The sequence below is a fragment of the Myodes glareolus genome, chromosome 5 (assembly GCF_982192425.1).
Source record: "Myodes glareolus chromosome 5, mMyoGla1.1, whole genome shotgun sequence".
NCBI lineage: Eukaryota > Metazoa > Chordata > Mammalia > Rodentia > Cricetidae > Myodes > Myodes glareolus.
In genome coordinates, this window is record NC_142030.1 from 96,309,264 (window position 1) to 96,335,839 (window position 26,576).

Consider the following 26,576-nt stretch of genomic DNA (forward strand, 5'->3'; position numbering starts at 1 on the left):
ACTTTCTAAGTGCTTCTTTACCCAGTCAAGTTGATAATCAAGTTTGAGTCTCACACTTTTCTCTTTCTGAGATCAGAGAAGATTCAGTGGGAGTAGGATGTTATATGGCTGTGCTGTGAATCACACTTCCTTTGGACTGAAATTCATCAAGCGCCCCACTGACTGATGAGTCTGCATTTTTACATTAATACTTCATTCACAAGCAGCACAAATAGTTTGTGAATGTACCCTTGACCAACAGTGGGTTTATTAAAAATAAAAATGATAGGTACTTTAAAAGAAAATGCCTTTTCCTTAACATGCTCTCTTGTGTCAATTCTGTCTATTGCCTTATAGACCATCCCCCAAAACTACTGGTAACATAAACTTGTTCTTTCTAATTCTTCCTTTCATGGTTACGGTTCATGTATACTGTTCAAAAAGGAAATGGATAGAAATGTTACAGCTATCATTGCCCTTTCAGAACAAAGCAATTAATATTAACTATCACTCAGGTAAAATGTAGACATTCAACATGTATACTTAAAATAATGGTGAAAAACAAATTTTAGAGTAGAAACAAAACATTTTCCTACACAAATCCACAGACTTACTATGTGCTGAAAGGCCAGTTTTTCACAACCCATTTTAGTGAATTCTTTCTGACAGTAACAGTCTAAGTTTTTTTTTTTAAAAAACAGATTTATTTATTTGTTATGTTTACAGTGTTCTTTCTCCTTATATATCTGCAGACAGAAGAGGGCGTCAGATCTCATTACAATTGATGGTGAGTCACAGTGTGGTTGTTGGGAATTGAACTCAGGACCTTTGGAAGAGTAGTCAGAGCTCTTAACCTCTAAGCCATCTCTCCAGCCCCACAGTTTAAGTTTTAATATAACAATTAAATTTATGAAGTTGAGTCTATTTAGTCACTTTAACTAAACTGGTAATTCCATAAATGCAAATTCCATCAATCTGAGTTTATGGCTCACTAGTGCATTAACCCTCTTTTAGGAAACTACCCAGCAGCAGAGACACAAACTGCACATAATTACTCACGAAGTACTGAATTGATCAGGAAGACGATGAAGCTGTTTCAATTTGTATCTAATACGCAAAATTTGAAAGTATTATTTTAACATTTCTGAAACAAATATAAATAATCAGGTGATGATAAAAGATACTTGTGGTAGAAAATTAAGAAAAAACTTGCAAAACATTTATTTATAATCACTACTTACTATTTCTGTGTGGTTAACCTTGCCTTTTCTTTAATGCTTCTAAATCTGATTAAGAGAAATTTTAATTTTACAATGTAGTGGGAAATATTTAAATAAATTTTCTTTTTTAAACTAAAACATTAGATTTATTTTGAAATGACAATCTTTTCCTGAGATTTATTTATTTTATGTGCATAGGCATTTGCTTAAATGTATGTACACCACGTGCATGAAGTGCTCAGGAGGTCAGAAGAGGACATCAGAGACCCTGGAACTGAACGCACAGCATGTTTGCATGTTGTGAGCTTTCATGTAAGTGCTGGGAACCGAACATAGGTTCTCTGGAAGTGCTCTTAATCACCAAACCATCTCTCTAGCCCCTAAAAATTATCTTAAGACATTATTAGGCCAGGTGTAGTGGTACATGTCTTTGGTCCCAGCACACAAGAGGCAGAGGTTATCTTGAAATATCTTGGTGAGTCTGAGACCAGCCTTTCTTATCTAAAGAGTGAATTCTAGGCCAGCCAAGGTGATACTGTGAGCCCTGATCCCAAAACATAACAACACAACACAACATAAAACAAAACACTTACTCTTAAGTATAACAGCTAAAGGGTAAGAAATTAACTCAGTTTATCTCTAACATACTTTAAGGATGAAAGCATGTACTAAGAAGCTAAAAAGACTCACTACTTCAGGACAAACTGTGCTATTCTTGCCCTTAGCATTAAATTCAGTCTAAAACTCTTATGCTTTTTCATTTAGAATATCAGGTAAGTATCACTGCCTCAAAGCTAGCCAAAGATAGTATTAACAGCTGACAATCATAAGTTCATTATATGTCAGCACTGATCTGTGCACATGAAGTAACTCATTTCACATTCATAGATACAATTATTTCAAATCGACACAATTATCCTCATCTTCAGGTGAGGAAACAAAGGCACAGAAAATTTCATACCTTAGTCCAAGGTCACAAGCCGGTGAGTATATAGCTGAGATCTGCATGTAAGATCTACCTTCCCCAAGAACAAGTGCTGAAGTAGAGTGAGTACTACAGAATTACTCAAATAAGTAGGATCTGTGATCTTTGATTTTCTGAGACTTTTGGTTAGAGAAGACATCTACTTCTAGTTTAACACACCTAAGTTTCTAGGTAAGTTTACTTGTAGGAAAATCTAGAATTCATTTTTATTTTATTGTTTTTTTAACTATTATTATTATTATTATTATTTTTCTTTTGAGATAGAGACTATGTAGCCCTACCTGGCCTGCATGGAACTCATTATGTAGACCAATTTGGCCTCTGCCTGTCTTTGTCTTCTCCCAAGTGCTGGGATAAAAGGTATATGCCACCATGCCTGGCTAGAAAACATAATTATTATAAATGAAGTAAACCAGCCAGACAACTAATTGCTCATGAGAATTACTGAGTATTTGTGAGAACAAGCATAATTATCAAAAATAGAAATCAGAGTAAGTAGTTAGTCCAGAAAGCAGCTACATGGACTTGGGGGTTGAAAAGTCACCCAGAAAAAAGGTTTTACGACTATCTCACGCTGTCCTCATTGTTCTCCCCACTATCTTGGCATGGCCTGTGACCGGTGTATTCCAAAGCTATACTTCTGCCTTATTATTAGACTAGATTTCTCAGTAGAAAATAATCAGGAAAGGGAGAGGAAGCCCAAAGGATAATGTATCCCAGGCTGTTCCCTGCAGCTTGGTGTCTCTAATTCTGAGTGTTTCCCTTTTAATCTACAGTCATTATCTTAAAGACTCGGCTTTAGAGTTTTGCGTGAGGTTGCTTTGGATGAGTCTATACAAGACTTTCACAGATGCAGGCTGTCTTCTACACAATGTAAGACTTGCTCAGTGGGGCCTACCCTGCTTTAATTAGGACACCTCATATGCAGGGGTTGTCTGAAGCAATGAGCTCTCTCACCATCAAAAGAGTTGCTTTCTATTCATTTTGGCATTGAGGCAGAAAAACATACCAGGTTTGAACCACATTGGTAGGAGACATTGGGAACATTTACAATGGAACTTTTTAAAGACTATCACAACTAAAACCATCATTTAATAATCCTCTATAAAGCTAATATTTAGGGGAAAAATTAATGTTATGAGGACAAATATTTGATTTTTTTATTTTTAAAATCATAATGAAGTGTTTGATCCTTCATTCCAATAATTTCAATACCCAAGAAATGGTTAACAAGTATGTAACTTTGAATTATACTTTCTAAAGAGCAGGATATTAAAAGATTATCAAATTTTCCATAACGGAAGATAACTGTGTGACCTGTTGGCCAAAGTTTACTATAACTATAAAGAAAGTTAGAAACATGGAAAGAATAAAAACATGGGGGAGAGGCATAATACTGTATTTCAAATACAGATAAGACACTTTCTGTTATTTAAGGAAGCCAAAAGTCATTAATCACTTAGTACCCCATGACATTAATGACACACATGTCTCAGTTTATGTGCATATGTTGAACAAAATTAATATTCTTAAAAAAGTGCTCAAACTTCTGGAAATTTTCTCAGAACTTATGTTTAAACAAAGGAGTTTTTACAATACTAAGCCTGGATAATACTGGATAATGAGGGAGTGTCGCCTATGACAACTGGCTCTGTGGTTCAAGTTCCTTATCTAATCTCAGACAAGAGGAAAGGGCACATTGTTTCAATAATTTCAAAACTATAGTCTGAAGACTGCCAAGTATGAGACTGAGGATAAGGAAGGAGAAGTGGATTCCTAGAGAAAGAAAAGGACCATTGGGTTAAAAAAGTGCTGAGAGCATTTCTAGTATCCTGACACAATACACCAGACCCCCAATACAACAGAAATTATTCTTTATAAAAAGTAGTTTCAGTATATGAGAGATTTAAACATTTTTTTAAAAAATTTCTTTATGACTTATTTAGAAATAACCAGAAAGTTAGAGAAAAGTAAGGTATCTTTTATAGGAATTTGTCAACCGATAGTGAGTGATTGCAAACAGAATTAACTAACATCCAGTTACCAATATAGGTGTTTTTACAGCTATTGTTCTTTGTTAAAGGACTATACTGCTGCAGTATTATTCCACTTCTGCCAAGACTTTCTGAGGAAAGCACCAACAACTTTGCAAGCTGAGAGAACAAGGGCAATATGAATTAATGGTTCAAGAACGACCCTGGAAGAAGACAAAGAATATTCTATTTTTAACTCTCTCTCATTTCAACAGAAGGAAGTAAGAAGGAAACAGTGCTCAGCAGAAAAGTGCCCCCTAGACTAACAAGCTAGATTTACTATATCACAGGTGACCAGTACTAGAATTTGTGTTAACAGAAAGCATCCTTCAAAACAGATTAGCCATCATCAGATAGCAAGACAAACTGAAGAAATCCTTCATCAACATGACCATCACCAGGAATCTAAGTGCATTTTCCTTACCAGCACTAACAATGGTTCCAGAGTAGACTTGTATAAAAGAAGCACTGTTAAGGAAGTTAAGCTTTTAAACAGTAATTTTGTTGAATCTAAAATTTATTTGAAGTAGGTGTTGATATGGCAATTTAGAAGAATCTTGAATTTATAAACCAGGCATGTCTTCTGTCTGGTACTATTTGGTATATGGGCAAGTTCAATCAAAGCCAATTCTCACTTGTATTTGGTTAGAGACACAGTTGCCAACACAGCTTCATTAGTGTTTCTCCTCTGCCAATCTTTCTACTCTCATGTTTCACTCAACGGAAAGGTTGGCAAAAGTTAGCGTGGATAAAATCAGCCACAAAGATGTTACAGCTCTTAGTTGTTTAAATAACTACCCTACACAACTCAAGGAAACCTGTTAAGTACTTACCAAATACATTTGCTCCATATTTCAGTGGCAGCAGATTTAATGAAGAGGGGAAAGGGAAATAGGTGGAATTGTACTTATTATACAATTTCTGAATTTATTCAGCTCATGCAAAACTAAGAAATGCTCACAGAATCAACAAAAAACTAAGTAAAATCAGGGCCATCACCTAGTAACACAAGATTCCTACAATATGGGTCAAAAATTATCAAAAGAGAAATGATCAGTTCTGTTCTTACAGTCCCTGTGTGACTAAATGAATCTCTTATCAGTATGATCTGCTTCTGTCCACCCACAGTGTAGATTCTTCCTACTTTGTAACATCCTAGTTACTTTTATTTATTTATTTTCATTATTACAATTTAAGACACAGCTTTAATTATCTCACACTAGTTTCAAACTCTTTATGTAGAAAAGGATGACCTTGACCTACTTACTTCTACCTCCTACCTACTGGGAATAAGACACCACCTACAACAGCAGTGTCTGCGGTGCTGGAGATGGAAACCGGGGCTTCATTCCCAGTTCCCCTTAATCCCCAGGTACTTTCTAACCTGTGGCATGCAACGCTGACTCTGTGTGTGCGTGTGTGCGTGTGTGTGTGTGTGTATGTTTACCATGCCTATTCTTTGCACACAGGAAATCCTGCTCATTCTAAAATGTTCCTTATGCAAAATAGTTCACCATTATGCTCTCACAGTTTGCTGTAACGTATAATCACATGGTTCTGAGTTCCTTGAAAAATTAAGATTAAAGATATAACTCAATGATATTTAAATGTACCAGCTGGCTCATAAAACTAAAATTGGATTCAGTTTCAGAGAATTATTTTGTTTCTCACAGGCATGCATTAGTAACAGTTCTGGGAGAAATTGAATTATAAATCTTGGTAAGGGCTCAAACAACTTAAAATGTATGCCTTTGGTCCATTTGGTCCATGTTTAAATGAGTAATTATTCTCCTAAGAAGTTGTATAACAAGAGGGAAATAGTCAAATTTGACATCCACTAGTGAGTTTGGAATGCTTAAGACATTAAACTTTATAGGTAAGCTGCAAACCAAACTGAATCTGCCATCCAAAAAAGCTTTGGAAAAGAAATGAGAGCAATAGCTTTCTTGAATTTTTTGAATTTTTATAAGGCAAATGAAGCTGCCATTTAAATTCAAACCATTATTTCTTAGTATAAGATTAAAAGGCAATTACAGTTAAAGGAGAATATAAACAAACATCATTAACTTAATACAGCACAAAAATAAGTAAATAAATGTTAAAAAGACAAAAAAATGCAGAAAGCAGTGAAACCCTGAGTAAAAAGAAGCCAGGAAGCAGCTGAAAAAGAGACCGGTTCACTGTGAGAAATGTACACCTCTCAGACAGTGCTACGGCCCCGAATCCAACAGCTCACAACAAGGCCAATTATTGTAAAATATTAAACACATACATATGGTGAAGCTGCAAACTTTTCAAAAGAGTCCTAAGAATGAAAGCAGCTATGTATCATAGAGCCAGAACCTGAAGTTTTGTTACAGTCACTACCTGTGGGTTCATTTCTTTACACGCCTTATAATATGCCCATTATACTGTATAATATCCATGGTGCACCTTTTACATTAAGGGTTAAAATAATAAATTTGTAGTATTGCAATTGTCAAGTTACTGATCTTTTGAAATAGCTGCTTGCACAACAGCAGTTATTAACAACATCAAGAAACTAAGCTATTTTAAGTTCTGATGTTCACCTTTCTTTTTGGGTTATCGAGACAAGGTTTCTCTGTGTAGTCCTGACTGTTCTTGAACTAGTTCTGTAAATTGGGCTGGCCTCAAAATCACAGAGATCTGCTTGCCTCTGCACCACCTGCCCAAGTGCTGGGATTAAAAGTGTGTCACTACTGCTCACCTTTTAAACAAGAAACGACTAAAAAGAGACATAAAAAACTTCCATTTTTTTGAGTCCACAATAAATAACAAACCCTAATTTTATAAGGGAGCAAACCAAAAGCCCCAGGCTTTATAACTAACATAAATATCACTAGTTAAAAACGACTGTGGGGGCTGGAGAGATGACTTAGTTAAGAGATGGCTGCTCTTGTAGCGGGTGTAGGTTCTATTCCCAGCATCCACTCACTGATGATGGCTCACAACTGTCTGTAACCCCAGTCCTAGGGAACTCTACTGGTCTCCTTGGGCACTGCATGAATGTTAATGCACAGACACACATACAGGCAAAAGACCCATACATGTAAAACAAACAAACCAAAAATAGTCTGTTAATTGCTGGGCGGTAGTGGTGCATGTCCTTAATCCCAACACTTGGGAAGCAGAGGCAGGCAGATCTCTGTGAGTTCCAGGACAACCTGGTCTACAGATTGAATTCCAGTACAATCTCCTTAGGGAAAAAAAAATTATAGAAAAACCCCCATCATGATAAATAAAAACAAAAACCCCAAAACAGAACTCAGAAAAAAACAAGACCATGGGCCTTTATGATTCTAATTAACAGTCTCCTGTTCTTTCATGTTATTCGCGGTACTGTATGGAAAGCTCCAAGCAGTAGGGACTTCCATCAATGAGTGTCTGTTGACATGTGCTGACTCGATCTTACTTTGAATGACCACAGTCAGCAATTTCACACTCACAACAGAAAACAAGATCATACACTCGCCTACACTAATATTGCTATAGTTGGGGTCCTACAGTAAATGGAATTTTATTCTCAAAGGGATCAATATTGGCACAGACACAGCTAGAATTTTAGAAATTCTAAAAAGAATTTCCTGATGTTTATTCCACAAAGAGGAAAATAACAGTAAACCCATTATTTCCAATGTCTATGTGGTTTCAGAAGAATAAACTCCATCCCCACCCTGAGACAGGGTTTCTCCGTGTAACAGCCCTGGTTGTCCTGAAACTCGCTCTGTAGACCAGGCTAGCCTTGAATTCACGGAGATCCACCTGCCTCTGCCTCCAGAGTGCTGGGTTTAAAGGTGTGCACCACCACCGCCTAACTCGACTCAGTTGACTTTGTTAATTGAGGGGAAATGTTCTTTAAATTCATATAAAAGCATTCAAGTATTAATGGTGCCAGGCCAAAGAAAATCTGCTGCAATTTTTCATTACTTTTCTAAATGATTAGTCCATTCTCTTTTGAAATCAAAAAAATAGTAACAACCTTTATGAGTTCTTTTTGAATACATAAACATGGTTGACAAGAACCCCCCAAAAAATGGTAAAGTTTATATTTAATCAATTGCGAAGGCAAAAAAATAAGGAAATAAAACATATTAAAAGAAAAACCAGAAACTATGTTTACATATGAAGATTGGAGCAGAAATCAGTAAACAGAACAAAAAAATAGAAACAGAAATTGCCTAATTCTGTGTCGTCGCGCCCCACCCCCAAGGATTTCTATGTATAACAGCCCTAGCTGTTCTGGAAATAGCTCACAGAGATCCATCTGCCTCTACTACTCGGCTAGTTCTTTGTTTGTTATTATATGAGGATTCAGACCCAAAGTTAGGGTATAAAAAAATCTAGCAAACTGAATTTTAAGAATACAACTTTGAGCCAGGTGTGATGACACATGCCTTTAATCCCAGCACTCTGGAGGCAATGGCAGGCAGATCTCTGAGAGTTCAAACCCAGTCTGGTCTACAGAGGGAGATCCAGGACAGTCAAGGCTACACAGTGAAACTCTGTCTTTAAGAAAACAAACAAACAAACAAACAAACACCCCAAAAATTCCAACTTTGTTAAAAAGAGTTCAAATTCAAATTCCTACCAGTTATATTAAGAGGCTAATATAATTACCAACATATCACTGATTCTGGCAGTTGAACATTTCCTTAAAGGGAACTTTTCTATTTTCTATTACACTTATAGGTACAAAAAAAATTATCTGTCATTTCAGATAAGAATGTTTAAGGATTTTCCTTTTATTCTTTAAACAGAATGAGGCATAACTGAATCAAGCTATACATTACTAGGATAATGCAGAGAACATGGGAAAGAGTGGGCTTTCATCACAATGATTTACTGGCTGACACCGAGGTGTAAGTGACAGAAATAGGCTGTCCTCTTCTGCACCTGTGTTGTTTGGATGCAGTCTGGTTCACTGTTCTGTTCTCTCTCATTGTAACCAACAGCAGAAAGCCCACAAACTATCACAAGTGATAAACACCCTTCTACCACATAGATATTATGCCTATTTGGCCTTCTAAATTATTTCCTGTTAAGTGGAAATATCTGTGAGCATAGATGGAACTGAACTAGCACCTCAGACCCAACTTGTGGTTAAGACCTTATTTTGTAGATAGTCTGATTATGGGAAGAAATAAATTTTACCAAAGAAATAAGACAAAAGCTTTCATAAATACACAGCAGACGACCTCTGCTGCTTTATTGCCAGAGTTTGTTAAAACAAAACGTCACATAAAAGGGATTTCAACGAATGGCATGAAGGTCAAATTACTTTTTTCTATTAAACAATTTTTGGATTATTTTATTATTTGATGTGTCTAAGTGTGTGTCTGCATGTATGTGTACCACACACATGCGTGGTGCCTGCAGAGGTCAGAAGAGAGCACTGGATGGATTCCCTGGATCTGGAGTTAACAGATGACTTTAAGTCTTTGTGTGGGTGCTGAGAATTGAAAGAGCAGTTCCAGAACCATTTCCAGAACCACAGGAGAAAAAAACAAAACTAAAATCAAACCAGATGTTATAATTTAGAAAGGTTAAAAAACCAGATATAAATAATATAGTCAATTATTTTCAGGCCTAGAAAGCACTGAAAAACGTTTTCCTTACTATTACGTTTTTGTTTTAATTTTTGACACAGGTTGCTGCTTTGTAGCCCAAGTGTACCACATAACCCTGTGACTGTCCTAATCTTAGCCTATAGAGTGCTGAGATTATGAGCATAAGTCACTGGTCCCAGCTAGAATACCATTTTTATTAGAAAACAACTATATATGTGACTTTAATGAGCAATGTTATGATCAATGTTCCTAATGATGAACAATTTTTTTTGTTTGCTTTCCGAGACAGGGTTTTTCTGTGTAACAGCTCTGCTCTGGATGTCTTAGAACTCGCTCGGTAGACTAGGTTGGCCTCGAACTAAGAGATCCACCTGACTCTATCTTCTGAGCAATGGGATTAAAGGCGTGTACCACCACATCTGGCCTCAGGATGAACCACTGTAAAAACATTTTTAAGAAGTTGTAATTTATTACTGTTAATATGTGTGCATATGTGTAAAGAGAGGGAAGGATGTTACATTATGTGTCACAACACATGTGTGGAAGTCAGAGCCAACTTTGTGGAATTTGTTCTTTCCCTCTCTACCTTTATATAAGTTACAGGCATCAAACTCAGACTGCAAGGCCTGCACAGCGAGCACTTTTACCTGCTGAGCTGGCTAAGAACAACTTCTGGTGTCTTCTGAACTTAGATTATATGCTGTTTATGTTTTTGACATGAGTTATATTACTAGGCTTCAAGAAAATCTGACATTAAAAGGAGTCACATTTAAAACCAAACAAATTATAGCTTAGCTAAAATGGTCAGATGATAGCCAAAATTCATTAGAAAAACAGATCTGTTGTATACACAATGTAGAAAAGAGCCTGCATACTAAGAACAAGAAAACTCCGAGGTTTGGCTGCAGAGTTGTGGTAAGGTAACTCTTATCCGATAGCGGAAGCTGGTGAATGCAATAGCACAAGAAGGAAGAAGAGCACTTTCACTGGAGGGCCAGCCCAGAAGTAGTTCTCAAGAGTTAGAAGATAGTACCGAAGCAGCAGACTCCCTTGTGGAGGTAGAGTTCAAATGCCTCTGCACAAAACCTGTACCTCTAACAATAACAAATAGCTCAAGATGCTCTATAAAAATCGATAATAAAATCTAAACTCAATTTTTCAATTTATGTAAAACATGGCTTTAGCTAAACACCTTATTAAATATTTGTAACAAGCCAAAACCAGGATGGAAACAGAGTCAGTAAGACAGTTTTCTATATGTCTGTGGGATTGCGCTTATGAGTGCACATGTGTGTACAAACCAGAGTTTGTCTTTGAGTATAGTTCCTCAAGAGTTGTCTACTTTGTTTTCTTAAAACAGGTTTCTCACTATTCTGAATACATCAATTAAGCCAGGGTGACTGGGAATCAAGTTCCCGGAACCCGGGTATCTGTCTCTGCCTTGCCAGTGTTGTATTACAAGTATTATACTCTGTGTGTTGTTATGTGATGGGGACCAAACGCAGGTGCCCAAGTTTGCAAAACACTCATTTTATATCCTAAGTTATTATTCATTTAAAAATGAGATTGGGGTTCAATTCAATAAATTCTTTTTTTTTTTATTCTGTCTGCATGTCTGCCTGCGGACCAGAAGAGGGCACCAGACCTCATTACAGAAGGTTGTGAGCCACCATATGGTTGCTGGGAATTGAACTCAGGACCTTTGGAAGAGCAGGCAATGCTCTTAACTGCTGAGCCATCTCTCCAGCCCCCTCAATAAATTCTTGAAGAAAATGGCAAAAAGGAAATAAGATTTTTAAAATTATGTCTAGTATTAGATTCTACTTGTTTCTTTTTCACCAAATAATTACCAAACTCAAAATGCAGCAGAAGTGTGTGTAAGAAGACAGATCATCAACAAGCATCTTTACATTACAGTGTCATCCTTTAGCTAAAGTTCAAATCAACCAAATTTAGCACACTTTGATTCTGATTAGTTGCATAAGGTCTCCCAGCCATTTCTATTTGAGGAATTAATAGGATGCAAAGAGGGCTTCTACTACCATGGCAGCGGGGTTCCAACAGCTACTTAAGACTCCTGGCCACGCAGAACCTTCCTATTCAACCCTTTATCATACAAATCTGTGTAGAATTTCTGAAGAATGTAAGATTTTCCACTCCATTAAATGTAACTGGCTTACACACTCACACGCATATATCTGATATCTTCAAAGACTGAGCATGATACTATCTTACTGTAAAGACTGAAATAAATGTGGAAATAGTAATGACCATAGTTGAAAGTCCTGGCATCAGAACATAACTCACCTGTCTGCTGTGCAGGCTGTGGCAGTGGCTGGTTCAGATGTGAACTGTAATGGACAGAAGGGACAGGGCGGTACTGTGGCTGGCTGGAGTGATAGTGGCCTGGAGCACAGTAACAGGCTGGCATCTACAATCATAAGCATTGAGGACACAAATTAGTTTTACTTGGAAGAGTAATTTTTCCATGAGGCACACAAGAATGCAATGAGCAATAATTTTAGCACCAACCCTTTGCAAACCAACTGAATTGTAAAATCTACTATATTTAAAACTACAAAGTCCAGATATAAGATATCTTTAAAAAGATATCCTCCCCTAGGCATGGTGGCAAACACCTTTAATTCTAGCTTCTGTAAAGCAAGGCAGGGGGTTCTGTGTGAGATTGATTGAGGCCAGCCTGGTCTGCATAGTGATTTCCAGGCCTGCCAGAGCTATGCAGAGACCCTGTCTCCAAAAACCAAACCAAACCAACCCCCAAAATCAAACAAAACAAAACAAAGTACATTTACCGCTGTGCCCACCACATTTAGATGTTAATTTTATACCTGTATTTGTTTCACATTTCTCTTTATAAAACAAAGTTTGCTTTGCGGAAAAACTACTGAGAACTGCTGCTGTCCTTGGTTGCCTACCAGACATTGAAGACAAGACTTCACAACATATACTTTAGATATAGACTGGGAGAATTGAGTTGGAACTGATTTGGAAACCTCCTCCCAGAGGACGAGCTCGCATACTATCAAAAGGTGCTATGTAAGCTGCCGAGGAAGAAAAGCAATCAATAGCCTTATCCATCTGTAAACCCCACAAATCACAACAGTGACAGTCTGAAAAATATCCCTGATGCTGCGATAGCAGCACTTTTGTCTTGTGGATACCAGAAATTATCTAATTAGACTTAACAATGCCCACTCAGTAGAAGGGAGTTCATGCTTGGTGCAGTAAATCAAGCCTGTGTCTGGAGAGGTTATAGACCCTATGAAGAACCCATGACTATCATTTTCCTAAACTAATATCATTTCTAGTTGTACTCTGCTTACCCTATATCCACAGATAAACAAATGGTTAAAATGTAGAAAGTAGGTATCCATGGGTTGACCATCCCCAATTGAAACATTCCCTCCCCCACCCCTACATCTTAGGTTTAATGGAAACCATTGGAGAGAGTGTGAGTGGAAAGACTGTAAGTAAGAACAACCAGAGGACCAGGACACTGCCTTGATAGAATGCTTAGCTATTACACACTTCGATTTCTTTACTTTTTTTTTTTTTTTTTTTTGACATAGGGTCTCATAATGTAGCTGTGGTTGGTCTGTAACTCTGTATGTAGATCAGGCTGGCTTTGAATTCACAGAGATCCATCTGCCTCGGTCTCCTGAGAGCTGGCATTAAAGGAAAGTGCCATCATACCCAGTATAAATTTCTTTTAAATTAACCTGACCTAATTTAGGTGCAGTGAGGAAAAAAAATAAAATGCATTGGAAACAATCTTGGATGGAGAAATGATCTACCACAGACTTAGTTCTAAGTAGCCTATAAAACCAAAAGCTTCACTTCAATAACTCAATAAAAAGGCTACAGGAAGGCTACTGTACCTTAATAGCAGGGTATTTCCCTACTATGAGTGAAATCATTGATTAGATTAAAAATGGCTGTTTAAAGGAAAGGTAAATACAAAACAAATTAACCTGCAGAAACAATGAAAGCAAAACAAAAACAACAACAAAAAACCAATGAAGAACTTAAATATACTATGAAAATGAACATCAATGGGAAAGTGTTGTGTGATTCTTTCCCCATGGGGAGATGGGAACAAATGCCTACTTACCCCAGATACCCAGAAAGGCAAAGACAGACCAAAGAAATGAGTCTACCCAAATCTAGCTTAGTGAACCCAAGGAGTTTACTGGATGACTAGAAGTGATTTTGACCACTGAAAACTCCACTGAAGCATGGGTGAAAACTAATGAAAACCATATCACTGGAACTCCCTGTGAAGGACCACAGGCAGTTACTATCTCCTTGGAGAGCACCTCCCTCAGCACATTACTATAACATCAGGGAGGCCTTTGTAAGTCTTCTTAGTATTAGAAGCTTGGCAAGTTTCCTGAGTGTATAAGCTTCCTTCCCCCATCAAGAGGGAATGCTTCAATTCAGACAAAAAAGCTGAACAACAGGGGAGGAAGAAAATCCACAGGATATAAGATCAAAATGCTCAAATTCTCTTTATCATGAACAGATAAAAAAAAGTAAAATTTAAAAACAGTCCCATTATTCAATGCAATGCCCATCAAAATCCCAGCAAAATTCTTCATAGACCTCAAAAGAACAATACTCAACTTCATATGGAAAAGCAAAAAATCCAGGATAGCCAAAACAATCCTGTACAATAAAAGAACTTCTGGACGTATCACAATCCCTGACTTCAAACTCTACTACAGAGCTACAGTACTGAAAACAGCTTGGTATTGGCATAAGAACAGACAGGAAGACCAATGGAACCAAATCAAAGACCTGGATATTAATCCACAAACCTTCGAACACCGGATATTTGACAAAGAAGCAAAAGATATAAAATGAAGAAAAGAAAGCAAATTTAACAAGTGATGCTCTCATAACTGGATATCAACATGTAGAAGAATGAAAACAGACCCATATCTATCACCATGCACAAAACTCAAGTCCAAATGGATCAAAGACCTCAACATAAAGCTAGCCACACTGAACCTTATAGAAGAGAAGGTGGGAAGTACACTTGAACACATTGGCACAGGGAACCACTTTCTAAATATAACCCCAGCAGCACAGACACTGAGAGAAACAATTAACAAATGGTACCTCCTGAAACTGAAGGGCTTCTGTAAAGCAAAGGACACGGTCAACAAAACAAAATGACAGCTTACAGAATGGGGACAAGATCTTCACTAACCCCACATCAGACAGAGGTCTGATCTCCAAAATATACAAAGAACTCAAGACATTGGTCACCAAAAGAACACATAATCCAATAATAAAAAAAAAAGGAATACAGACCTAAACCGAGAACTCTCAACAGAGGAATCTAAAATGGCTGAAAGACACTTGAGGAAATGTTCAACATCCTGAGTCATCAGAGAAATGCAAATCAAAACAACTCTGAGATTCCATCTTACACCTGTAAGAATGGCCAAGATCAAAAACAATGATGACAACTTATGCTGGAGAGGTTGTGGGGAAAAGGGAACACTTCTGAATTGCTGGTGGGAATGCATGCTGGTACAGCCCCTTTGGATGTCAGTGTGGTGATTTCTCAGAAAATTAGGAAACAACCTTCCTCAAGACCCAGCAATACCACTTTTGGGTATCTATCCACAGGATGCTCAATCGTGCCACAAGGACTTGTGCTCAACTATGATCATAGCAGCTTTGTTTGTCATAGCCAGAACCTGGAAACAACCGATACGCCCCTCAATCAAAGAATGGATAAGGAAAATGTGGTACATTTACACAATGGAGTACTACACAGCAGAAAAAATAACAACAGCTTGAATTTTGCAGGAAAATGGATGGAGCTAGAAAACATCATTTTGAGTGAGGTAACTCAGATCCAGAAAGACAATTATCACATGTACTCACTCATAGGTGGGTTTTAAACATAAAGCATAGAGAGCCAGCCTACAAACCACAATCCCAGAGAACCTAGACAACAATGCGGATACTAAGAGAGACTTACATAGATCTAATCTACATGGGAATTAGAAAGTAGAAAAAGACAAGATCTCCTGAGTAAATTGGGAGCATGGGGAGCTTGGGGGAGGGTTGAAGGGGGGAGGGGAGAGGCATGGAGGGGAGCAGAGAAAAATGTAGAGTTCAATAAATATCAATAAAAAATGTATTAATAAACAGTCCCATTTATAGAAGCATCTAAAACATTAAATGTTTCAAGTATTCTTAATAAAATGTGTAATATCTATCTAATGAAAAGGGCAAAATTGCTAGGCATAGTGGCACACACCTTTACTCCCAGCACTCAGAGGCAGAGACAGGCGGATCTCTTGAGTTCGAGGCCAGCCTGATCTACAGAACAAAGTCCAGGACAGTCAGTGCTATGCAGAGAAACCCTGACTTCAATTCACTGCTGCTCCCTGCCACAAAAAGAACTGCAAAACATACTGAGAAAAATTAAGATAGAAGTGACAAGAATTTTTTCCTGAACTGAAAATACTATGATGCTACTTCTATTCTTGAAATGCTGTCATGTATACTTTCCATGTATACATGTATATATACTTTTCCTTTTATACTGTGCTGGCTAGTTTTATGCCAACTTGACACAGGCTGGAGTCTTCTGAAAAGAGGAAACCTCAATTGAGAAAATGCCACTATAACATCCAGCTGTAGGGCCTTTTCTTAATTAGTGATTGATGAAAAAAAGGTCCAGCACATTATGGGTGGTCCCCTGGACAAAGAATCCTACCTTCTGTATGAAAGCAGGCTGAGCAGGTCATGATGAACAAGCCAGTTAACGGCACCCCCCCCATGACCTCTGCATCAGCTCTTGCCTCAAGGTTCTTCCCTTGTTTTGAATTCCTGCTCTGACTTCTTTCAATGATGAATTTGTGATATGGAATAAATAAATAAAACAAACTCGTTCCTCCCAACTTGCTTTTGGTCATGCTTTACGACAATAGTAACTCTAAATAACACACACACTTATTATGTTTTCCTAACATAATTAAGCAAAACAAAATACGCTTCCCAGAGACAGAGGGAAATTCAAAGAACACATACCTTTTTATTTTTATTTATTTATTTATTTTTGGTTTTTGGAGCCTGGCCTGGAACTAGCTCTTGTCGACCAGGTTGGTCTCAAACTCACAGAGATCCGCCTGCCTCTGCCTGCTGAATGCTGGGATTAAAGGTGTGTGCCATCATCGCTCGGCAAGGACACATACTTTAAGTCACCTAACTAAATTGTGGGTACCTGTCATGTGGCTGCTCCCCAGGTACTTGACAATCTACAGAGGTAACAAGGACTTTACTTATACTATCTCATAAATTGTTCCCAAGTTAGAGGCTCCTGAGAGAGAGAGAGAACATGAAAAGGCAACGCACCTGTGGTGAGGGCTGAGGAACATAGCCCTGCTGCTGGAGCACAGGCTGGCTGACAGGATGCCCAGAGGCAGAGAAACTGGCAGTGGGGACTGACTGCCCAGGAGGCAGGGAAGGAGGGGGAGGTGGTGGGGGAGGCGGGGGAGGATGTGGGGGTGCTGTCGTAACAATGTAACCAGACTGTTGTGGAGACTGAAGAACTACAGTAGACTGGAACATGGTGGCATGAGGGTCGGAACCATCAGTTGATGGCTGGCGGGCAAGACTCATGTGGCTGAACTGAGAGCCAAGGTTATCCTATTGAAAAGAATTTGGCCAACAGTGAGTTTTTCATTCATGGATCACATTTAACAATGAAAAGTGCTACATACCTATACACGCATGCATGTGCGCGCGCACACACACACACACACACACACACACACGCACACACAGACACACACATACACACATTATTTTATTTGGGTATCTCATGTAGCCTACGTTAGCCTCAAACTCATGGAGCTGAAGATGACTTGAATTTCTGGTCCTCCTGTCTCCACTTTTTGAGTGCTGGGATTACACGTATAAACCACGTCTGATTTGTGCTGTGCTTATGACTGAACCCAAGACTCTGTCCAAGGCAAGTACTTCACCAAACCAAGCTATATGCCCCAGGCCCTATACTTTACACATTAATAAGCAGGCTGTAGCAGTGCATGTATGGATATCATATGTATGTAAAACAGGTAGGTATGAGAGAACAGGTTCAAGAAAATGAGAATTCCAATGTAGGAGGGGGGAAGGTATGCAATAATGCTATCATCACATATTATTTAGAAAATATACCTAATGGAAATCATAGCATGACGAAAAGATTAGGGTGCATCTTCAGTTTTTTAAAAAAAAAACCGACATGTATTTAATGAACTTCAAATGCTGACTTGAGTTTAGAAGTAAAATTGGACACTTTTATATTATATAATTAATAAAATCTGAAAGGAGTTACTTTTAAATAACTCTTTTGGAAAGAAGGGTTCAGGTTCTATGTCTTTCTTATCTCCAACCAGTCATTCCTTTTCTTTATTAACTTCTGTCCTTAGTGTTTCTCAGTCTGTCATGTAAGTTAAAAGAGCGGAATACTATAAATCAAAGAGTCCTGTTTCTGGATCATTGGTGAGCAACTAGTGGTATCCAGCCAAAGCAAGGTTTAAAATTTATGACACACATAGTTCCTAACTTGACAGCGTAAGTATTAGTTCTTATTGGTCCATCAAATGACAGTACAGAGGGAAAATGGAATGCCCACTCTCAGGAAGCAACAGCATATGAAAATGATTTCTAAACATTAAAATATTGAATAATTCTAAATTACAAAGTAATACGGCTAAATATTCTTACAAGAGGTAGTGTATATATATACTGTTGTCAAGAGTCACTCACAAATAGTATTTCTTTCCTGTAGACTGAAAGTTATTTCAGAAAATCATTCAGAGATGAATCTGGAAAATAAGGCTGCCCAAAAGTTCAAAAGCAAAGCACCCTCAACAGAGCAATTTCCAAAAAGCACTGAGAGTGGTTTTTCAGTTACTGTTTATAATCTGATTTGAAGCACAGTTTCAATATGGAATAATCAATGGTAGCAACATAGAATATTCCTAGTAAAAGCAAGCAAGCTATCAGGAAATTCACATTAAAGAAAACAATTTTTTTTAAATGTAAAAGCTACTTCATGTATGGAGTTATGAAAACAGACACAATGTTTCAGGGTGACAGCCTGAGCTATTATAGAGACTTACAGTTAGAATTCAGCACACACTTTGGATTAAGGGTATAATTTTAGAGTCAGAAATTGTCAAGTGATAATAAAATATCAAAGTCCTCTGTAGTACATGCTAAAATTCATCTAAATTAACTGGTTCTGACCAGCACTTGGCAAAGAATACTTAATATGAGCAAGAGGAAAGTTTCCTGTCCTGGCTAGCTTTATGTCAACTCAACATATACAGAATCATTTGGGAAGAGGGACTCTTAATTATGAAAATATCTTGGTAAGGCTGACTGGGAGGCAAGTCTGTGGTGATAGGTGTTGGACTATTGTGGGTGGTGCCACCATTAGGCAGGAGGTCTTGGGTTGTATAAGAGACCAGGCTGAGCAAGCTATGAGGAGCAAGCCAGTGAGTAGCACCCTTTCATGGCCTCTGCTTCAGTTCTGGCCTATAGGTTCACGCCTTGAGTTCATGCTCCAACTTCCTACAGAGATAGTGTGGCCTGAGAGTTGTAAAATGAAATAAACCCTTTCCTCACCAAATTGCTCTTAGTCATAATGTTTTCATTAGAGCAACAGAAACCCTATGACAGTGCCATTCCAGGACTATATAGATTCAAAACTGGCATCAGTAAAGAAAAGCAACTAAAATATCTAAGAATATTTTTAGTTCAGAACACTCATCTTGAAAGTTATCCTTTAGAAAAATCAGTAATATTATCCTTTAAACAGGCACTATGATAGCTGATATACTCATTGTCTTATTAAAAGGAGTAAGTTATTATTAACATGGATTAGAAAACACCTTTGTTACTTATGCACCTGCTTGTAATAAAAAAAAAGAACATATCACACTGACCACAGTCTGAAGCATTCATTACCCACTGTAACAATGAGGTGAAAAGAGATACAGTACCACGGAGTACTGCTGGGTGGGTGAGACTGGCAGGAGCGGGGATGGGTAGGGGGCTGGAGAGCACTGAGCAGGCTGAGAAGAGGACTGCAGAGGACCAACAGGCTAGGAATAACAGGTGGGCAAACAGTTAATGTCAGAAGAAAATGTTACAAGAATTGCATAGCATGGAAATGTACACTTTGGGGCAACAGCTTTAACACTTATAAGGTCATTAAAAAATACAAGAGAATCAACAAGATAAACAGTATCCAAAGAAGAACTCTACACAGCAAGAACATACCTAGGCTCAAATTGATGTCATAATGAGAATAACTTTTATGTCATAAATGAAACGATGTGCAGATTAATAGAAACTGGTAATTAGCCATTTCAAATCTTATTATCAGAGTTATGTCAATAAAAACAAAACTTCTTACTATTATTTCCTGATTTTTATGAAGGGGCTCTCCTATGTTTATGCTGCTCTATACTACTAAATTATAAATAAAAACCTTATGAATTTACGTAGTATCTGTACCCACTCTTCTATTTGATAAAACATGTTTAAATTTTCAGAGACAATGTTCCTAAAATTTAAGTGTTTTGTGAGGGGGAAAAAAAAACCTGTTAAGAATAATACCGCAGGGATTGGAAGGCTGTTTCAATGGTTCAGAACATGTCCCCAGGGCCCACATGGTGGCTCATAATCATCTGTTACTCTAGTTCTAGGGGATGTGATGCCGTCTTTTGACCTCCACAAGCAACACACACTCACATAGTACATATACATATATACAGGCAATTTAAATACACATACACATAAGATAAATAAATCATAATAACCACATCAGGACGAAACATATTTACATACACACAAACACACATCTTTTATGTAGGAAAAAAATAAAACCTTTCTTTATGGCTAAATGCATTTTAATTAAAAGAATTCATGGTAGGACATGAGAAATTAGATATTAGAAATCTTTAGCCAAATATTCTTCTGTTTCAGGAAAAAAAAAATGCTTTCCAAAGGTACGAGAAACTAGGTAATCTACCGTAATCTACTTTATAGATGAAATCTACTTTACCGATGTAATCTACTTTATAGATGAAAAAAATACTTTATCGATGTAACCTACTTTATAGATTAAAAAAAAAAATCACAGTAAGATAAAGTGACTTTTATTATGCCAGATAAGCAAGCAGAAGAACAACACAGGTAATTCTTATGTGATTAAAAACTCATTTGGTTAATGTATGTATTTACAAATGAATCCTGCACTGGAAAAAGTTCCCAAAAAGAATAATCTTAAAATGCAAGTAACAGTAAAACTGTCCAGGGAATAAACAAAGAAAACCATTTATAAAAACTAAGATTTACAGTGATCACAGACTTCTTTTTTTAACCAACAGAATAATCTAAAAGGATAAAAGGTTTAGATCAGCTTAGAGGCAGTAAAAGAAGAAAGAGGTGTAAAAGAACAGCAGGAAAGAAGTAAAAGCTGAGTGCTGTGTAGAACTGCGGGTGGACTATGAATACTAGCAGGGGAAGCTGAAGCACACTAACGAGGTGTAACTGCTGGAAATCCTAAATCCTACTACTGGTTACATGATACACTAACTCAAATAAACAGTAAGACATGATCTTTCCTCAGTCAGTCAGTCTGACCAACTCAAGTGTCAGATGATCAAAAACTTAGATCTGCTGGCGAATAGAAGGAATCTGAGATGAGAACTTCTGGTATAAGTGAATGTATCCCAGAGTGCTATATGGTAGAACAAACTGTAAATTAGAAGAGTGTCTGAAAAAGTAAAACCCTGATGCCACACTGACAACACTAACTTTGCATTTCCTTTTTCTACTTGAACTGTGCCTGCAAAATAACATCCATGTAGTGGCTGGTTTTATGCTGTATGTTGAGGAAATAGAAGGGGCTATATTTGTAATTCCCACATTTAGTGCATTTGGTTATATGAGAGATTGTACAAATCATTTATCTCAGAATATGTGAAAGACAGAAACTGGGCATCATTTAGTCAATGATTTTTTTTGTTTCTTTGACGATCTAACAGCAACACTTTCAAAAAATGTCTAAGTTAAATCAATCAGAATGTTGGCTATTTACCTCAACACCTGAAATTCAGCTCTTTAATCAATCTGTTTCCAAACTACTCTCTATTCCTTCATCTAGGAGGTTCTCATAATTACATGGGACAAAGCTATTTCTACACTTGATCATAACCTGAAGTCTGGATTGGTAGGAAAAAATTATTCCTAAGAGATAATAATTTGAGACAATAATCTATAACAAGGAAATCTTTGAAATCTCAAAAGCTGTACTAAACTTATTTCCATCAAATTATGTAAAAGTGGCAGTCAGTCCTATAAAACTCCTGGTAAAACACATAGCAGTGTAAAGACAATAAAAGCAAATACAAGAGATGGTCCTACAGGTGAAAGTATTTACTGACAAGCATGAAAACCTGAGTTCTGATAGAAGAATCAACTCCTGTAAGCTGTTCTTTGATCAGTAAATGCATGTTGTGGAATAAACAAATACACACATGACCAAAAATGCACATGCGCTTGTGCACACACACACATACAGTGTGTATTCATTTAATTCATTTAATAAAAAAAAGAACCGACTCTCAGAATACCCACCCACCCCCACTTCACCCTTGCAATAGAATATTCTGCATGGCTTGAGCAACCTAGTGCAGTTTCTTCTGCTGAAATCTATTCAATCTTAATAACACACTTTACTCACTAGGCCAAAGAGAAATCTGTATTTATTCTGCCTTGTCTACTTCTTGCTGTAAAACAGGGATAAATTACTAACTAGTTAAGCTCATGAGATAAACAACTCATCTTTTTCTAATATATTTTCAGTATTTATTAGTTGAAAGTGTTTAATTTTAACATTTTTTTCCTGTGCCTACTGAATGGGACGTCATAGGGACAGAATATTAAAGCTGTAAGAGATACTTAGTTGGCTATCTCAGTCATTAGCCCTACATGTGCAAAGGTAGGTGAACTTAGCATTACATAATCATGGATTTGTGCACCTGTGAGAAAATGTGACCGGCTGCTGGCTGCTGAGGTGGTGGGGGTGGCAGAGGTGGCTGTGGAGGACCAGGCACTTGGGTTCGAACTGGCTGTTGAGTCATAGGAGGATTGTACACAACTGGACTTCCATCTGGATTTATGAAAGGCTGACCTGAAAAGGTGAAAAAAGAGAAAAAAGCCAATATACAGCAGGGTTTGAAAATAAAACTCTCACTACGATTTATAAAACACATCCATAAATTCCTGATGCACAAATCACAATATCCAGGTCCTTAAGCCAAAAGTTTTTCTTATCTTGGCAAGTATCTTGATTTGAAATGAAGCTATTAACAATCTTTATTTTTTTTTCCTTAGTATAAATATTCAAATGTTACTAGTTTGGGGGACAGGACGTTGTTTCAGACCCTACTGAGTTCACTGGATAATCAAAATATGTTCTGAAGGACTGGAGAGATGGCTTAGCAGTTAAAGAACATTGACTGCCCTTCCTGAGGACCCAAGTTTGGTTCCCATCAGCCACATGGCAACTCACAACCATCTACAACTCTAGTTCCAGGGGATCTGATGCCCTCTTCTGGTTCCTGCAGACATGGCACTCATATGGTGCACAAACATACACTCCAACAAAACATAAAATAATAACAATCTTGAAAGAAATATTTTCTAAAAAGTTTGAGTTCCGAATATCATTCTGCTCCAGGTATTCAATCACAGGACTGTGTTTCAGTTACTATAAACAAAGGAGAAGGGTCAGCAACATTCAAAAGATCCAGCACTCCCACCTTTGGCTAGCCTTATCATGGTCATTAGGATTTGTGTGCACTTCAGTTCAAAAGAAAAACACCGGATTCTAAGATATCAGGAAACCATTCAAAAATTTTCAAGGGGATGAGAAATAATCTAGGTTGTCATCTACACCGAAAATATTTAACTAAAAAAATAATACGTTGAAAATGTAGATAACAGACGGCTTCAAACTTGTAATTATGAAATCAGTTTAACAGCACTAGATTATGCATAGCAAAACATTATGTAACAACCTTATCGATATATATGTATTTCAATTTCCCTGCTGTAAATAAGGTTTTCCACTACCTAAAGGGTCATTAAAAACATCATCAATGAAGAATTTAAAGTATGAATGTGTAGTTGATGGGAACTGAACCTGAGTCCTCAGAAAGAGAAGCCAGAGCTTTTAAATAACTGAGTCATCTCTCCTGCCCTCAGAAAATATTTTGATTATAATGAGCTCAGTAGGGTCTGGAGCAATACCCTATCAAACTGGATATGGTCTAAAGTAAAAGTCCAATAAAATTAATTATTAGTTTATGTCAAGGACTAAAAACATATATTGTCAATATTAAATTATAACAACTACCTTTTTTAAAAAACAAACAATGTCTTTATTTCTTCTTATGTAGAATGCAACTACCATATTCTCAGGAGCATTATATATTTTTATCTACTTGTGTCATCATAAAGAACGTATTATTGGCTACAAAATAAAAGTACTATATCACATAAAGCTCTCTCAAAGGTAACGGACTCATTTCAATGGAATGAATTGTTTAATTATAGTCAGGCTATTTATCTAGTTTACACATAGATGTCAAATAGGAAGAATTATTCCAATATGAATAAAACTTATAACATTTTACAGCCTAAACATTTCTATTAAAGTGGTCAAGACAATGACACCTATTTATCAAAATTAAAAAGATAACATATGTACTTTTAAATAATTCATTTTAAAAAGTCTCTAATTTATAGATATTTCCTGCTATGTCAACTGAAATAAACTCTCTCTCCGGATACCCACCTGTCTGTGGGTTGATCAGAATACTGCCAGGTGGTATGCCAGTTGCTTCCAAGGGAAGCAAAAGGAAGCTAGTGCTAGGAGATGCACCTTGCCCACTGAGGCCACCATCAAAGGAAAGAGAACTGTGAGTGCTGGCTGCTGGGTAGATGACAGGTGCGCCATGAGAAGGTTGGCTAAGAGCTGAACCTGGGAGAGGCTGCTGGGTATGAGAAAGAGAGCCTGTAGAGGACCCTACGCTACCTGAAGACTCAGATCCTAGAGGAAGAATAATGAAAAACATGGAATTAAAAAACAAAACAAAACAAACTTTTAACAGGAAAGTACAGGTTTAAAACCTAATAATATAATTCATATTCTATAACATGCACTTACAACATAACAGCAATAGCTATTATGATTTACTGACCAATGGTTCTTTTTTGCTTATCCTCCTAAATGTTTAGTACAAGTAGCATCACAGAAATGTTCAAAAAAGTCATAGCCAAATCATACAATTTACCAAGTTTACAGTAACACAAGTCACAGACAGCCAAAACAGCACAGCATTGACACTCTGAAAAGGACACGTTTTATATATACTTTACCTTTTAACACTTAGGAAGATACAGATTACAATTTCCCCAGGAAAAAGAATTTAGCAGTCAAATGCCCCAAACCCCACATATCAGAAACCCTTATCTATAAGAACACAGAAAGATTAAGATTGGTGTGGGAAACAATATAAATAATAAATTATCTACTGAAAGAAGCAATGCTGTTTCACTATAGAATTTCATCTTGATAATCAGCATCCTCCTATAATAAAAACTCAACCACCTTTCTCTTTTACCTAGTGACAGAAATAGTATGAAAAGCATCCCAAGTACTTATGTTAGGACCACATTAAAATTTATTTCTTACTGTATTTCAAACTTTAATCTTAACTACTTTCAAGCCTACAGTCTATTTCACAGGAACAGGGCTGAAACTGTTACTGACATTTAAAACATAATGACTGAGGTGGACAATGAGACAACGGAATATACAGATCCAGACAGTACTTGTAGTTTAGTTAGGTTGTTACTAAGGGAGCGGACTCTGGGATGAAGGTTCTAATGAATGTAATGAATAATTATGATACACTATACAGACTACCTTCTGAAGAAAGCCTTTTCAACAAGTCATATAAAAATGACATGTGAACTTTATCACTTTGCTTTCTTTCTTTTTCTCTTTTTCTGAGACAGGGTTTCTCTGTGTAGCCCTGGTTATCCTGGAATTCAGAGATTAACCTGCCTCTGCCTCTAGAGTGCTGGGAGTAAAGGTGTGCACTACTGTGTGTGTGTGGGGGGGGACGACACTCTATCACTTTTACCTATTAAAGGATTAAAACATACCATTGTCTCTTAAAATAACATAGCACAAGTTATTTTTAGTTTTTCCTCATTTGTGAGTGTGTGTGCGCGTGTAACATGTATGTGGGCTCAGAGAACAACTTTCGAGAATTAGTTCTACTAGGGTATCTAAACTCAGGCCATCAGATTTGTACAGAAAGTATACAGACTGACTAGGCAACCTCAGTGGTCCCAAGTTATTAAAATGTTTTAAATTAGGTCAGACACAGTGGTATAAATCTTTAATCTCAGCACCCAGAAGGCAGAAGCTTGAATTTTGTTCTCTCTAGATGACTTTCTCACAATAGATTTATTTTCCTTCAGTTATGACCAAATTGCAGGATACACAGATAAGTATACAAATTTCAAAAACATTCAAAAAATTTATTGTCTTTAGCAAAGTTATCATATCCACTAAGACGTTTTCAATAGATTTATATTTTAAGATGAGAACTGCAATTCACAAACATTG

The 26,576-nt window shown here is 37.1% G+C and overlaps 1 protein-coding gene across 8 annotated transcripts in view; it reads right to left on the reverse strand.

Annotated features, from left to right (window-relative positions):
- Positions 1–26,576, reverse strand: part of R3hdm1 (R3H domain containing 1) — a 94,249-nt gene that overhangs the window by 33,299 nt on the left and 34,374 nt on the right. For 6 of the 8 annotated variants that reach the window (XM_048443754.3, XM_048443752.3, XM_085688310.2 and 3 more), the window contains 5 exons: positions 24,732–24,986; positions 22,912–23,063; positions 19,864–19,965; positions 17,204–17,497; positions 12,113–12,236 (listed from right to left, as the gene is read on the reverse strand). In XM_048443754.3, the coding sequence (XP_048299711.1) occupies positions 12,113–12,236; positions 17,204–17,497; positions 19,864–19,965; positions 22,912–23,063; positions 24,732–24,986 (927 nt within the window). The remainder of the gene's footprint in view (positions 1–12,112; positions 12,237–17,203; positions 17,498–19,863; positions 19,966–22,911; positions 23,064–24,731; positions 24,987–26,576) is intronic. The other 2 variants (XM_048443753.3, XM_085688308.2) reach the window with 2 other exon arrangements.